Genomic DNA, 15,924 nt, shown 5'->3' on the forward strand with positions numbered 1-15,924 from the left:
TTGTTCTCTATCACCACCCCCACCCATTACTTCTGCTTTTACTTATATTAAAATACTTACTTTGACTACCAAGAAGGAAATCTGGATTATGTATAACAAGCATTTGTCATGTTGCCTCCGATTTCCATCTGCCCTTACAATGCAAGTTATAAGTCACATTTCAAGTACTCTGAATTAATACATACTATATCATCTTTTTCAGAACCAATCTGAAGAGGGTTCTTTCAAAACAGGAAATTTTCAGTAGTTCTTTTTTGATAGAAGCTGAGCAAAGGGAAACTGAACAGAGAATAGCTAACTAAAGTACTCCTGCAGTCAGCTCTGATGTATTTGTGAACTTTCATTATCAGATTTCAAGCTGTATTTTAGCCATATTATCTAAAGATACAGAGGCTATTAAATACTGTTCTTTATTGTAACTTTATTTGTAAGTTCTGAGTAAGGTGTTATTTTAAAGGTTATAATCAACAATTGCATTTTATGGACTTACTATTGGAGTACAACATTAACTCACTGGTTTAATTCTGCTTTATACCAGTTGATTCTTTAAGCTTGAACAATGTTGTTGTGTAAATGTAGCAAATTAAACATTATATTGCTCATTGAGAAAGTATATCCTTTTGGGATTATCTTACTCACATAACTTGAGCCAAGAATCTGCATCACCATTAAGAATATGTCATCCATCCATTTTTCTAATTATCTCATTTGTAAAGTACCCTAGAACGATTTTGCAGTTTAAAAGAATTATTTTTAATGCAAGATGTAACTGTAGAACTTTTTGAAATTGCATGATTGCTTTGGATAACAGAGAAACATGGCAAGAACAGTAATTATCTTTTAAGGTTCTCATTTAGTAAACAACTAATTTGTGTCCCGTTTTAAACTTTTGTATTGAATTATAACACATGATGATAAGACGCACTGCAGCTGCCCGTATTCAGGAGCTGTTCAGAAGGAGAAAGGAAAAGAAGGAAATGGAAGAATTAGAGACTCAAAACATAAGAAAACCTACAATAAAAATGGTATACAAAGGCCACCGTAACTCAAGAACAATGGTAAACAAATCTTGTAAAACTGTTTTTGTGAAAAATACTAAAAAGGCATTTTTGCTGTTGGAATGCATGTTGATTATGGACTGTCTTTGGATTCAGATCAAAGAAGCCAACTTCTGGGGTAGTTATTATGTAATTAGTGGCTCAGACTGTGGTCACATATTCATCTGGGATCGCCAGACAGCTGAGTTGCTGATGTTATTAGAAGCTGACAACCATGTGGTGAACTGCCTGCAGCCTCATCCTTTTGATCCAAGTAAGTAGTCACTTCTCTGCTAAATAAGGAATATCTTTTAGAAGTACTAATAATGAACTGGTGCCAGCTCTGCTGTAGTAGTAGAAGGGTAAACCTGAGTGTGCAAAAGTCAGATGGTAAAGTGTCCAACAAATTATAGAACTAAATTACATTTTCAAATTATTTTCGTATTATTCAAATTATGGTCTGAACTGGATCAACATCACTTGGATTAGTGAATTTAAGTTAAACATTTAATGTCAGTGAACTCCAGTTCCACTTGGCAGTGACAGTGAATGTGTATATTGTAAATTTGGAGTTTAGTCTCTACCTGAGATTCCAGAGAGTATTGTATGAGGCCTTGATTTCTGATTTAAAAAACTACCTTCATGTAGGAACTGTGGTACTGGTTAGCAGAAAAGCTGCTCTCCATATACCCTTAATTGAAAAATGAAAATGAAAGAGCATTACTGATGCAGGGTTTCAACCTGAACTGATGGCAGTTCCTTTCCTCCTCACATATACTGCTCAACCCACTGAGTACCTCTAACATAAACACGAGGAAATCTGCTGATGCTGGAAATTCAAGCAACACACACAAAATGCTGGTGAACGCAGCAGGCCAGGCAGCATCTATAGGAAGAGGTACAGTCGATGTTTCAGGCTGAGACCCTTCGTCAGGACTAACTGAACGAAGAGATAGTAAGAGATTTGAAAGTGGGAGGGGAAGATCCAAAATGATAGGAGAAGACAGGAGGAGCTGGAAAGTTGATTGGCAAGAAGATACAAGGCTGGAGAAGGGAGAGGATCATGGGACGGGAGGCCTAGGGAGAAAGAGAGGGGGAGGGGAGCATCAGAGGAAGATATAGTGAGAGGGACAGAGGGAGAAAAAAGAGAGAGAAAGGGGAAAAAAATTTAAAATAATAAATAAATAAATAAGGGATGGGGTAAGAAGGGGAGGAGGGGCAAGAGGAGGACATGAGCGGACATATCAGAATGGAAATGGGATGTGGAATTGAAATGTGTGGCCACTGCGAGATCCTGCTTTCTCTAGTGAACAGAGTGCAGGTGTTCAGTGAAACGGTCTCCCAGTCTGCGTCGGGTCTCACCAATAATTTCTCCTTTGGCTCCTCCCACTTCCTCTAAACCAAAGGTGTAGCCATGGGCACCCTTATGAGTCCCAGCTATGCCTGCCTTTTTGTGTTGGCTTTGTGGAACAATCCATATTCCAAGCCTATACTGATATCTGTCCCCCACTTTTCCTTCGCTACATCGATGACTGCATTGGCGCTGCTTCCTGCACGCATGCTGAGCTCGTTGACTTCATTAACTTTGCCTTCAACTTTCACCCTGCCCTCAAATTTACCTGGTCCATTTCCAACACCTCCCTCCCCTTTCTTGATCTTTCTGTCTCTATATCTGGAGACAGCTTATCTACTGATGTCTACTATAATCCTACGGACTCTCACAGCTACCTGGGCTATTCCTCTTCCCACACTATCTCTTGCAAAAATGCCATCCCCTTCTCGCAATTCCTCCGTCTCTGCCTCATCTGCTCTCAGGATGAGGCTTTTCATTCCAGGACGAAGGAGGTGTCTTCCTTTTTTAAAGAAAGGGGCTTCTCTCCCTCCACCATCAACTCTGCTCTCAAACGCATCTCTCCCATTTCATGCACATTGCTCTCACCCCATCCTCCTGCCACCCCACTAGGGATAGGGTTCCCCTTGTCCTCACCTACCACCCCACCAGCCTCCAGGTCCAACATATAACTCTCCGTAACTTCCGCCATCTCCAACGAGATCCCACCACCAAGCACATCTTTCTCTCCCCCCCCTTCTGCTTTCCACAGGGATTGCCCCCGACACGACTCCCTTGTCCATTTGTTTCCCCCCCCCCCCCCCAATCCCTTCCCACCGATCTCCCTCCTGGCACTTATCCTTGTAAGCAAAACAAGTGCTACACATGCCCTTACACTTCCCTCACCACCATTCAGGGCCCCAGACAGTCCTTCCAGGTGAGGTGACACTTCACCTGTGAGTCGGCTGGGGTGATATACTGCATCCGGTGCTCCCGGTGTGGCCTTCTATATATTGGCGAGACCCGGCGCAGGCTGGGAGACTGTTTCGCTGAACACCTGTGCTCTGTCCGCCACATATTTCAATTCCACGTCCCATTCCCATTCTGATATGTCCGTCCATGGACTCCTCTACTGTCCAGACGAAGCCACACTCAAGTTGGAGGAACAACACCTTATATTTCGTCTGGGTAGCCTCCAACCTGATGGCATGAACATTGACTTCTCTAGCTTCCGTTAATGCCCCACCTCCTCTTCTTACCCCATCCCTTATTTATTTATTTATAATTCTTCCCCCCTTTCTCTTTTTTTCCTCCCTCTGTCCCTCTCACTATATCTTCCTCTGATGCTCCCCTCCCCTTTTCTTTCTCCCTGGGCCTCCCGTTCCATGATCCTCTCCCTTCTCCAGCCTTGTATCTTCTTACCAATCACCTGTCCTGCTCTTGGTTCCATCCCTCCCCCTCCTGTCTTCTGCTATCATTTTGGATCTCCCCCTCCCCCTCCCCTCTCACTTTCAAATCTCTTACTAGCTCTTCTTTCAGTTAGTCCTGGCGAAGGGTCTCAGCCCAAAACATTGACTGTACCTCTTCCTATAGATGCGGCCTGGTCTGCTGTGTTCCACCAGCATTTTGTGTGAGTTCCTCTAACAGATTGTTTGTTGTTCAGACTCCAACTTAGACCATAAGACAAAGGAGCAGAAGTAGGCCATTCGGCCCATTGAGTCTGCTCCGCCATTTTATCATGAGCTGATCCATTTTATCCTATTTAGTCCCACTGCCCCGCCTTCTCACCATAACCTTTGATGCCCTGGCTACTCAGATACCTATCAATCTCTGCCTTAAAGACACCCAATGACTTGGCCTCCACTGCTGCCCGTGGCAACAAATTCCATAGATTCACCACCCTCTGACTAAAAAAATTTTTTCGCATTTCTGTTCTGAAAGGGCGCCCTTCAATCCTTAAGTCATGCCCTCTCGTACTAGACTCCCCCATCATGGGAAACAACTTTGCCACATCCACTCTGTCCATGCCTTTTAACATTCGAAATGTTTCTATGAGGTCTCCCCTCATTCTTCTAAACTCCAAGGAATACAGTCCAAGAGCGGACAAACGTTCCTCATATCTTAACCCTCTCATTCCCGGAATCATTCTAGTGAATCTTCTCTGTACCCTCTCCAACGTCAGCACATCCTTTCTTAAATAAGGAGACCAAAACTGCCCACAGTACTCCAAGTGAGGTCTCACCAGCGCCTTATAGAGCCACAACATCACATCCCTGCTCCTATACTCTATTCCTCTAGAAATGAATGCCAACATTGCATTCGCCGCCTTCACTACCGACTCAACCTGGAGGTTAACTTTAAGGGAATCCTGTACGAGGACTCCCAAGTCCTGTTGCATCTCAGAACTTTGAATTCTTTCCCCATTTAAATAATAGTCTGCCCGTTTATTTTTTCTGCCGAAGTGCATAACCATACACTTTCCAACATTGTACTTCATTTGCCACTTCTCTGCCCATTCTTCCAATCTATCCAAGTCTCTCTGCAGACTCTCCGTTTCCTCAGCACTACCGGCCCCTCCACCTATCTTCGTATCGTCAGCAAACTTAGCCTCAAAGCCCTCTATTCCATAATCCAAATCGTTGATGTACAATGTAAAAAGAAGCGGCCTCAACACTGATCCCTGTGGAACACCACTGGTAACCGGCAGCCAACCAGAATAGGATCCCTTTATTCCCACTCTCTGTTTCCTGCCAATCAGCCAACGCTCTATCCACGTAAGTAACTTTCCTGTAATTCCGTGGGCTCTTATCTTGTTAAGCAGCCTCATGTGTGGCACCTTGTCAAAGGCCTTCTGAAAATCCAAATATACAACATCCACTGCATCTCCCTTGTCTAGCCTACTGGTAATTTCCTCAAAAAATTGTAATAGGTTTGTCAGGCAGGATTTTCCTTTAAGGAATCCATGCTGAGTTCTGCCTATCTTGTCATATGCCTCCAGGTACTCTGTAACCTCATCCTTGACAACCGACTCCAACAATTTCCCAACCACCGATGTCAAGCTAACAGGTCTATAATTTCCTTTTTGCTTCCTTGCCCCCTTCTTAAATAGCGGAGTCTGCAGTCTCCTTTGAATTCACCTTGAAGATTCCATTTTGATTGACTGTTCAGTGAATTTAAAATGCATGCATGGGCATGGGATAAAGACATTGACTGTGGTGTCAGTGGCTAAGCACCTATAAAATACTTAACTGTCCAACTCAGCAAAACAGTAGAGAAGTTCTTTGGAACCTCTTGTTCTTGCTCAAAAGTCAAAGTAAATTTATTACCAAAGTACATATATGTCACCATATACAACCCTGAGATTCATTTTCTTGCAAGTATACACACTAAATCCAAGAAACACTATAGAATCAATGAAAAACTGCACCCAACAGGATGGACAAATAACTAATGTGCAAAAGACAACAAACTGTGCAAATACTATAGGAAATAAACAAACAGATAAATAAGTAAGCAATAAATACTGAGAACATGAGATGAAGAGTCCCTGAAAGCGCGTCCATAGGTTGTGGGAACAGTTCAGTGATGGAGAATGAATCTGAATGAAGCTAACTCCTCTGGTTCAGGGGTAATAACTGTTCCTGACCCTGATGGTATGCATTCAGAGGCACCTGTACTGCCTTTATGATGCAACAGTGAGAAGAGAGCATGACCTGGATGGTGTGGGTCCTCAATGGATGCTGCTTTCTTGAGACAGCGCTCCATGTAGATGTGCACTATGGTGGGGAGGGTTTTGTCTGTGATGGACTGGTTCATATCCACTACTTGTAGGATTTTCCATTCAAGGGCATTGATGTTTCCATAGCAGGCCATGATCCAACCAGTCAATATACTCTCCATCATCAAAGTGTTAGATGTCATGCTGGATCTTCGCAAGCTTCAAAGGAATTAGAAGCGCTGCAATGTTTTCTTCTTATGGCACTTACAAGTTGGACGCATATAGATTCTCAAAAATGTAGCACAAGGGGTTTAAAGTTTCTGACCTTCACCACGGATCCCCTGATGAGGACTGGCTGATGGACCTCCAGTTTCCTCCTCCTGAAGTCAATAATCAGCTTCTTGGTCTTGCTGACATTTAGTGAGAGGTTATTGTGGCACCACTCAGTCATATTTTCAATCTCCCTCCTATATGCTGGTTCGTCACCACCTTTGATTCAGCCAGTGACAGTAGGCAAGGGCTTTGAATGGTACAAATGGAATATGGGATGAGAGACAAATTAAAGAACAAAAGGCAAGGTGAAATAAGCACAGTTTCTTAAGGTATACTTGCATAATTATCTTACTGTCTTGTGGTTTATTACTTTAAAACTGTTTTACACTTTGATTTTATATAGAGATGCATACAGTATATTATATTGTTTCTGTAACAAGAATGGAAATTGAAAACAACACTCCCTATTTGAAAATATAGCCAATAGGGCTCTTGATCTGCATCCAGTGAGATGAGAACCTAATGCAGTAATTTCTCATTTTGCTTCTTTGAGAGATTCTTTCCCCATTTCAGTTAATTGGTAGCACAGGTGATGGATGCTAAACTTGCTGCTGTTCATTGGATGTGTTTCCACATGCATCCTTATGAAAGGCAGCCCTGACTCACCTCCATCTCTTTTCAGACCCAATTACTGTGTTCTCAACTAGTTTGTCTGACTTCATTTCTGAATGATTTACAACTTTAATTATGTCAGTATTAAAATACATGCCTTCTACTTTTTTGTCACGGCACTCTTCCACCCTCCCTGGCTGTTGTATTCTGTTCAATTTTGCATAGAACTTAAGATTTGTTGACCCAGAAATTTGGTTATGGTTACAAGTATTTTTATGCCTCAGGATTGATATATAATGTATTATCAATTGATACCTTAAATATGTAAAGAGCAACAAGTGGTGATATCCATATTCATAAGACCATAAGACATAGGAGCAGAATTAGGCCATTTGACCCATCAAGTCTGTTCCACCATTCCATCTTGGCTGATATATTCTCCCTCTCAACCCTATTCTGCTGCTTTCTCCCCATAACCTTTAACACCCTGACTAATCAAGAGCCTATCGAATTGAATTGAATTGACTTTATTTCTTACATCCTTCACATATGAGGAATAAAAATCTTTACATTACATTTCCATCTAAATGTGCAATGATAGTAATTTATAATAATTTATAATAACTTATTATAAATAGAACAGACAATGTAACATAGAAATACACTCAAATCAGCATGAGTTAATCAGTCTGATGGCCTGGTGGAAGAAGCTGTCCCAGAGCCTGTTGGTCCTGGCTTTTATGTTGCGGTACCGTTTCCCAGATGGTTGCAGCTGCAATAGATTGTGGTGGGTCCCCATTGATCCTTCAGGCCCTTTTTATCACACCCGTCTTTGTAAATCAACCTCTGCTTTAAATATGCTCAATGACTTGGCCTCTACTGCCCTCCGTGGCAATGACCACCTTCTGGCTGACGAAATTCCTCTTTATCTGTTTTAAATGAACACCTTTCTATTTTCTGAAGATGTGCCCTCAAGTCCCAGACTCCCCCGCTATAGGAAACATCCTCTCCACATCTACTCTATCTAGACCTTTAAATATTTGAGAGGTTTCAATGAGATCTGCCCTCATTTTTTTCTAAACTCCAGCAACTACAGGCCCAGAACCATCAAATGCTCCTCACACATTAACCCTTTCATTCCCAGAATTATTCTTGTCAACCTCTTCTGGACCTTCTCCAATATAAGCACCTTTTCTTAGATAATGTCACTCCTTTAGAAAACTCAGTTGACTCCTCCCACTGTCTCTCTGTTACGGCTCTATTCTTTGCCCCTCAACCACTTTTTACTGTTGAAGAAGTGCCAGAATTTGAGCTAATAATTACAACGATCACTTGTAGTGTTATGGTGTCGTTGACTTCTGAATGTGCTAGTTCAACTTTTTTTTCCTCTGGTGTTCTGAAATGTGAAAAGCCCAGAGATATGTTCAAGTTAAGGGACCAGAAGATAGGGATACATTCAAACTTGTTTGAGTCCTTAAAGTAGCAGATTGTTGTATGTAAGTATCAGGATTATATGCGAGCATACAGTCATCTGTGATCACCAGTGCTCTTACTATTAGCTCTGTAGTGAACCCTGTGCCTAGGCAATTTGCTAACTTGGCTCCAATCACCTTCAAAAGCAGCCTGTGTTTGTATACTACTATCTGCAAAAGGCAGAAATGAGTGCTAGACTTCATGTTTTGATGTGTCTATATGTATACCATAGTTAACTAGCTTTATGTCTCTGTGCTAAGTCTAGAAAATAATTGGGTCATTAATGTAAATCGGAATAAGCTGTTTCAATTTACCTTAACCATATGTGTTTTTGGGTGAGATTCCGAAAAGAGGAAGAACACAAATTCAGATTTGTTCTGAATACTGGTTATTGAGCATGTCTAATATGAACCTCAGGCATTTGATCTGACTTGTAGCGGGAATCTCAAGAACGGATAGAATATCTGCAAATGTTAAATATAGAGAGCTGATAGTGAAGGCAGGATGCTGGGTTGAATTTGGCCTATGGAGTTTGTAGTCTATCATTTTGTTTTAGAGCAGGGGTCCCCAACCTTTTTTGCACCGCGGACTGTTTAATATTGACGATATTCTTGCAGACTGGCCAATGGGGGGGGTGGGGTGGGTGTTCAAGTTCAACAGTGCGTGACAGGGAATGAGGAAAGGTGCAGCTGACTCATAGCATTTCATATCGCCAAATCATACTGTTTCCTAGCAGCCCGGTGGTTGGGGACCACTGTTTAGAGCATTCTTTGGGCACATTGTTTCCATTAGCATGTTTTGTATTAATCATGTGTGTTAAGTGTTTAGTTGACAGCCTTGAGACTAGTTTGGGAGGTGCACTGAAAACAGATAGTTATAATACATATGCAGAAATGTGTAATCTTTGTATGCTTAATAATCCAAACACGAGGAAATCTGCAGATGCTGGAATTTCAAGCAACACACATAGAAGTTGCTGGTGAACACAGCGGGCCAGGCAGCATCTCTAGGAAGAGGTACAGTCGACGTTTTGGGCCGAGACCCTTCGTCAGGACTAACTGAAAGAAGAGCTAGTAAGAGATTTGAAAGTGGGAGGGGGAGGGGGAGATCCGAAATGATAGAAGACAGGAGGAGGAGGGATGGAGCCAAGAGCTGGACAGGTGATTGGCAAAAGGATATGAGAGGATCATGGGACAGGAGGCCTAGGGTGAAAGAAAGGGGGAGGGATGAAGCCCAGAGGAGTATAGTGAGAGGGACAGAGGGAGAAAAAGGAGAGAGAGAAAAAGTATATATATATATATGTGTGTGTGTGTGTGTGTTTTTAAATATATATATATATATATATATATATATATATATTATAATAATAAATAACGGATGGGGAACGAGGGGGAGGAGGGGCATTAACGGAAGTTAGAGAAGTCAGTGTTCATGCCATCAGGTTGGAGGCTACCCAGGTCGAATATAAGGTGTTGTTCCTCCAACCTGAGTGTGGCGTCATTCTCCAAACTAAAGGTGTAGCCATGGGCACCTGTATGGGTCCCAGCTATGCCTGCCTTTTTGTTGGCTTTGTGGAACAATCTATGTTCCGTTCCTATTCTGGTATCTGTCCCCCACTTTTCCTTCGCTACATCGACGACTGCATTGGCGCTGCTTCCTGCACGCATGCTGAGCTCATTGACTTCATTAACTTTGCCTCCAACTTTCACCCTGCCCTCAACTTTACCTGCTCCATTTCCGACACCTCCCTCCCCTTTCTAGATCTTTCTGTCTCTATCTCTGGAGGCAGCTTATCTACTGATGTCTACTATAAGCCTACGGACTCTCATAGCTATCTGGACTATTCCTCTTCCCACCCTGTCTCTTGCAAAAATGCCATCCTCTTCTCACAATTCCTCCGTCTCCGCCGCATCTGCTCTCAGGATGAGGCTTTTCATTCCAGGACGAAGGAGATGTCCTTTTTTTTAAAGAAAGGAGCTTCCCTTCCTCCACCATCAACTCTGCTCTCAAACGCATCTCTCCCATTTCACACACATCTGCTCTCACCCCATCCTCCCGCCACCCCACTAGGAATAGGGTTCCCCTGGTCCTCACCTACCACCCCACCAGCCTCTGGGTCCAACATATAATTCTCCGTAACTTCTGCAACCTCCAGTGGGATCCCACCACCAAGCATTTCTTTCCCTCCCCGCCTCTCTGCTTTCCGCAGGGATCGCTCCCTATGCGACTCCCTTGTCCATTCGTCCCCCCCATCCCTCCCCACCGATCTCCCTCCTGACACTTATCCCTGTAAGCGGAACAAGTGCTACACATGCCCTTACACTTCCTCCCTCACTACCATTCAGGGCCTCAGACAGTACTTCCAGGTGAGGTGACACTTCACCTGTGAGTCGGCTGGGGTGATATACTGTGTCCGGTGCTCCCGATGCGGCCTTCTATATATTGGCGAGACCCGCTCAGACTGGGAGACTTTCGCTGAACACCTACCCTCTGTCCATCAGAGAAAGCAGGATCTCCCAGTGGCCACACATTTTAATTTCACATTCCATTCCCATTCTTTTATGTTTATCCACGGGGTCTCCTCTACTGTCAAGATGAAGCCACACTCAGGTTGGAGGAACAACACCTTATATTCCGCCTGGGTAGCCTCCAACCTGATGGCATGAACATTGACTTCTCTAACTTCCGTTAATGCCCCTCCTCCCCCCGTACCCCATCCGTTATTTATTTATTATTATAATTTATATATATATATATTCTTTTTCTCCCTCTGTCCCTCTCACTATACCCCTTGCCCATCCCCTGGGCTTTAACCCTCCCCCTTTTCTTTCTCCCTGGGCCTCCCATCCCGTGATCCTCTCGTATCCCTTTTGCCAATCAACTGTCCAGCTCATGGCTCCATCCCTCCCCCTCCTGTCTTCTCCTATCATTTTGGATCTCCCCCTCCCCTTCCCACTTTCAAATCTCTTACTAGTTCTTCTTTCAGTTAGTCCTGACGAAGGGTCTCGGCCTGAAACGTCGAATGTACCTCTTCCTAGAGAAACTCCCTGGCCCGTTGCGTTCACCAGCAACTTTTATGTATGTTGCTTAATGACCCCCTGCTGGCCTATATGTCCCTCTAACTTTCTGCTTATGTCCTTGCTTGCTTTTCATCTTAAATCATTACCTTTGAACAAAACTATAACATTGTCTATTTGTCTTCACCATCACTTAATGTTGATGAGACGAATCTTCAGGTACCAGGTTCTACAAGCTGCAAGTGCTTCCCTAAACTTCTCCACTCCTTCTAACTGAAAAATCTTTCTCAGGTGTGTATTGGGTCTAAATTTTGTCACATCCTGACATATCCCTTCCAGAAGTTACCAATTTCTGAACAGCCTTGTTTAGTCGTCACATGAAACACAACCAAGTGGTTTGTTGTTATTCTTCCTTTTCTCCATCACACTCCTCAGATTCCTATTGTCATTTGTAGCTCAGTTGGTAGCACTGTGAGGATTTGTCTCACACTCAAAAGTTGGGCATATAACACATCTGACACAACACTACTGAGGAAGTTGTGCTGCTGGGTGTTTTGTCTTTTGCGTGAGATGCTACAATATTGTTTACCCAACAAATTCAATGTACAGGACCCCACAATACCACTTTGGTGTAGAAATGGAAAGTTATTTTTCTCTATTGTACATACCAATATTTATCCTTTAACCATTATCAGTAAAATAAATTATGTGGTCAATATCGTGTTATGTATGACTTTGCTGAGTGCAAGTTGGCAGTTGCTGTTTGTACGTTACAGCTGTGACCTCGCTTCAAAGGTACTTTCCTGGCTATAAAGTGTTGTGGAAGTGGTTGTGTAACTATAAATTTTATCTTTAATTTCCTTGATATCCACCTGGCTTTTCAAGAAATCTTTAAAATCTTTCTAGAAGGGAAAGCAGAATGTTATGGAGAGTCAGTTCAATGGCAAGAAATGTAAAATAGAGTACAATTTCATTGGTATAATGCTCAAATATTATCCATTATAGTTAATTTATTTCAGAAAACTACATTTTCTCATGAAAAGGAGTTTAAACCAGAATGGCAAAATTATTTTTGGGAGAACAATTGGGTACAAAGTATTTTGAAGTCCAGCAAATAAAAGTGGGCGGAGCAGAGTGGAGCAGGAACATGGGTAGAATTTCAGACTTAAGATTTTTCATCAGACTTGGTAAATATGAAATTTCAATTGCAAAGTGAGTGGGAAAGAAATGGACAGGCAAAGGGAAAGTTTCCTGATAGGATGGGGTCAGGGTTCCCAAGGCGATTCCATTGGTTATCAAGCTGCCTGGAAAGAACAGTTAGAAAGAAAACAGAAATAGAAGTAAAGCTTGTGAAATCTAGGTCAGGGGTATTGTGAGATTTAAAACCAAAAGGAGAATGCTGAAAATATCTAGCAAATTAGGCTGTGTCTTGAGAGTAGTGGGAAAAAAATTGTTAATATTACAGATGGGTGATCTTGCACCAGAACTAACCAGTTCTGATTTTTAAAAAAAACATAAGAACCAAATGAAATAAAACTGTTGAATTTGATATTGAGTCTGCAAGCTGCATTGTGCTGTGAAAAGTGCTGTCTTCATACTTTTGTTGCAGTAGTGCAGGAGGCCACACATGTAGGCAGGTCGAGTGTGATAGAAAATTAAAGTTAGATTTGCAGTTGTTTAATAAACTTTTTCCATAAATACTGTCTGCCTGGGTGCGAGTTCGTACCATCTTCTGTTTTTATTTTAGATTTCCTGCATCTAAGGTTTTTTTAAATTATAATAAGGGTATTTGACCTGAAATATTAACTCAATTGCTCTTTCCGCAAATGCTACATGATCAGCAGTGTATTTCCAGCACTTCAGTTTTATTTCAGATTTGCAGTATCTGCAGGGTTTTTTTTAACTTAAAATCTAGCAATATCAGCAGGTGCAGAATGGTACCAACTGCATTTTGAAACCCCTTTTTTTCAAGTGAATGTCATGGAAAAATCATTTGGCAGAATTGTCTAAAATGATTGGCTTTCTGGCATCTTTATTTGTTCCCGAAATGCAGATTAAAAATTGTGCACGAGATGTTTGTTAGAGCCTGGATTATGAAGAAATAATCAATGAATCCATGCAATATTCAAGTTATGTTCAATAATAATTATAAAATTTTGAATGAATTTTATCAAAGTGGTAACTCAGTTGCAGTTTTGCTTCATGTACTGTATAACATAAGCAGCAAGTCAAAATAAATACATCCATAAATATCCCTGTCATTACATTTGGGAACAGTTTATCAGGGGACTATCATTCCTCCTCCTTTGCACCAACAGAAGCACAATGCTAGTAATCGAAAGCAATATTTGGGCTGGGTGTACAGTTGCATACCCAGCCTGCCTGCCATCCTGATCACTGATGCTTCCCTCCTCTGGATAGGATTTTCAGCTGGGGACAGGGAACCGGAATATCATTTCAGTCCACCTGGCATATCAACAGGCTGGAACTGGGGGCAGTCTTATTGAAACACAGCACTTCCATCTTCAGTACAAAGGTAAGCCCACCTTTGCATAAATAACACAAGGATCTACTGCATTAACAAGTAGGGAAGCATTTGGTCCTGAAGGACCTAAATTCTGTGAAAGCTGCTCTGGAATTCAGGTCATTATTAAAATTGCCATGATCCTTGTAGATACAACACCACAGAAGTTTTGTTTAGCATACCCATAACTATATCTAGTAATTTCTGTAACTTCTAAGTAAATTGGGTCATCCACTTCAGTCTTTCCATGCAAGTAAAGTTATGACAGTTTTAATCCAATTTTGAAGTGCTGAGCTGCTCTTTCTTGGAGTTGGAATTTTCTTACCTGTTTCACTGGATGGATGTCCCCTTTGATTTTATTAGCTGATAAAAGCATGTTACCATGTTACATGGAACACATACTTATAGAATGGTTTAACATCCAAAATGTTAATAATCTAGTGTTGGTAGTTTTGTAATTCATCATTATAGATCTTTTGTATTTATAACTGTTTGGAAATGAGAATTGCTATTACGTGGAAAACACTGTTAAAATTTCTCCTTCACACTTGGTTGGTGAATCAATCAAACTGCTTACGTTTTTTTCAGTCTGAATCCTGCATGGCTCAATTCTCATTTTCTCTGCAAGATTATTTTTCAAAGTTGCTTTGCAAATCTAATCACTAATTTAAAAATCTTTTGTCACCCAATTTCAAATTGATTATACATTCTGGGAATGTGTTTACTATACTGATTTGCTTTAGTAATATTCATCATCATCATCAGGTGCCATGCCCAGTTGGAGCTTTGACTGCCATGGCCCATATACTCCTGTTTCTGGTCAACTGGATCAATTCATTGGTATTCATTTCCAGTTCTCTGGCTGCTGTCTCCATCATCATTTGTCTGTCTTCCTCTTGCTTTCTTCCCGTCAGTCTTTCCCATAATTACCGTGCATTCTAACTCCTCTTTCCTAATCACATGTCCAATGAAGTTATGTTACCTTTTCATGATCTCATAAATTATTTCTCTTTTTTGTGTTTGCTCTGTTCATGAAGTCCTCGTTAGATATTCGTTTCATCCATGATATTCTTTGCATCCTCCCCAAAAACCACATCTCTGCTGCTACAATTCATTTCAAGTCAGGTCAGGTCAAGTCAAGTCACTTTTTATTGTCATTTTGGCTATAACTGCTGGTACAGTACACAGTAAAAACAAGACAACGTTTTTCATGGTGCTACATGAACAGTACAAAAACTACACAAAACTACACTAGACTACAGACCTACCCAGGACTGCATAAAGTGCACAAAACAGTGCACTTTCTTAATGTTACTAGATATCGTCCAACATTCTGAGCCATATAGCATAACTGGATAAACGTAACATTTCAGTTCCCTGAGGTGGGTTGTCATGCCTAGTTTAGTATTGGTCAGTATACTCTTCATTCTTGTAAAGGTGTCTTTTGCCATCCCTATTCTTCTTTTAATGTCCAAGTCACACCTGCCATCTGATGTCACCCAGCTTCCTAAGTAGCAAAAGTTCTGTACTTGTTTTATGTCTTCCCCGTTTATTCTCCGCCTGCAGATAGGATTCTCCTTCTTTTTGGATATCACCACACGTTCTGTCTTTTTGCAATTGATAGATAGACCCATTTTTGCACTTTCTTCAACAATTATATCAATTAAGTTTTGTAGTTTTTCCTCCGTACTTGCAATTAACACAGTGTCATCTCCATATCTGAAATTATTGGTGTTTTCACGGCCAACTTTGATTCCCAAGATGTCTCTTACTTTTCGTAATATTGTTTCACTGTACACGTTAAATAAATCAGGGGAGAAAACACACCCTTGTCTAACGCCTCTCTTGATTTTCGTAAACTGACTCACTTCTCCATCTATTCTTACAGCGGCAGTTTGTTCCCAGTACAGTTTTCTGATTAGGCGGAGGTCTTTCCAATC

At 41.5% G+C, this 15,924-nt stretch overlaps 1 protein-coding gene across 7 annotated transcripts in view; it reads left to right on the plus strand.

The window, feature by feature from the left end:
* dcaf6 (ddb1 and cul4 associated factor 6) overlaps window positions 1–15,924 on the plus strand; it is a 175,882-nt gene that overhangs the window by 147,530 nt on the left and 12,428 nt on the right. For 6 of the 7 annotated variants that reach the window (XM_072260404.1, XM_072260406.1, XM_072260403.1 and 3 more), the window contains 2 exons: window positions 920–1,058; window positions 1,155–1,311. In XM_072260404.1, the coding sequence (XP_072116505.1) occupies window positions 920–1,058; window positions 1,155–1,311 (296 nt within the window). Of the gene's footprint in view, window positions 1–919; window positions 1,059–1,154; window positions 1,312–13,881; window positions 13,997–15,924 lie in introns of all 7 variants that reach the window. The other variant, XM_072260408.1, reaches the window with a different exon arrangement.

Source organism: Mobula birostris, chromosome 6 (assembly GCF_030028105.1).
Source record: "Mobula birostris isolate sMobBir1 chromosome 6, sMobBir1.hap1, whole genome shotgun sequence".
In the NCBI taxonomy this organism is placed as follows: domain Eukaryota; kingdom Metazoa; phylum Chordata; class Chondrichthyes; order Myliobatiformes; family Myliobatidae; genus Mobula; species Mobula birostris.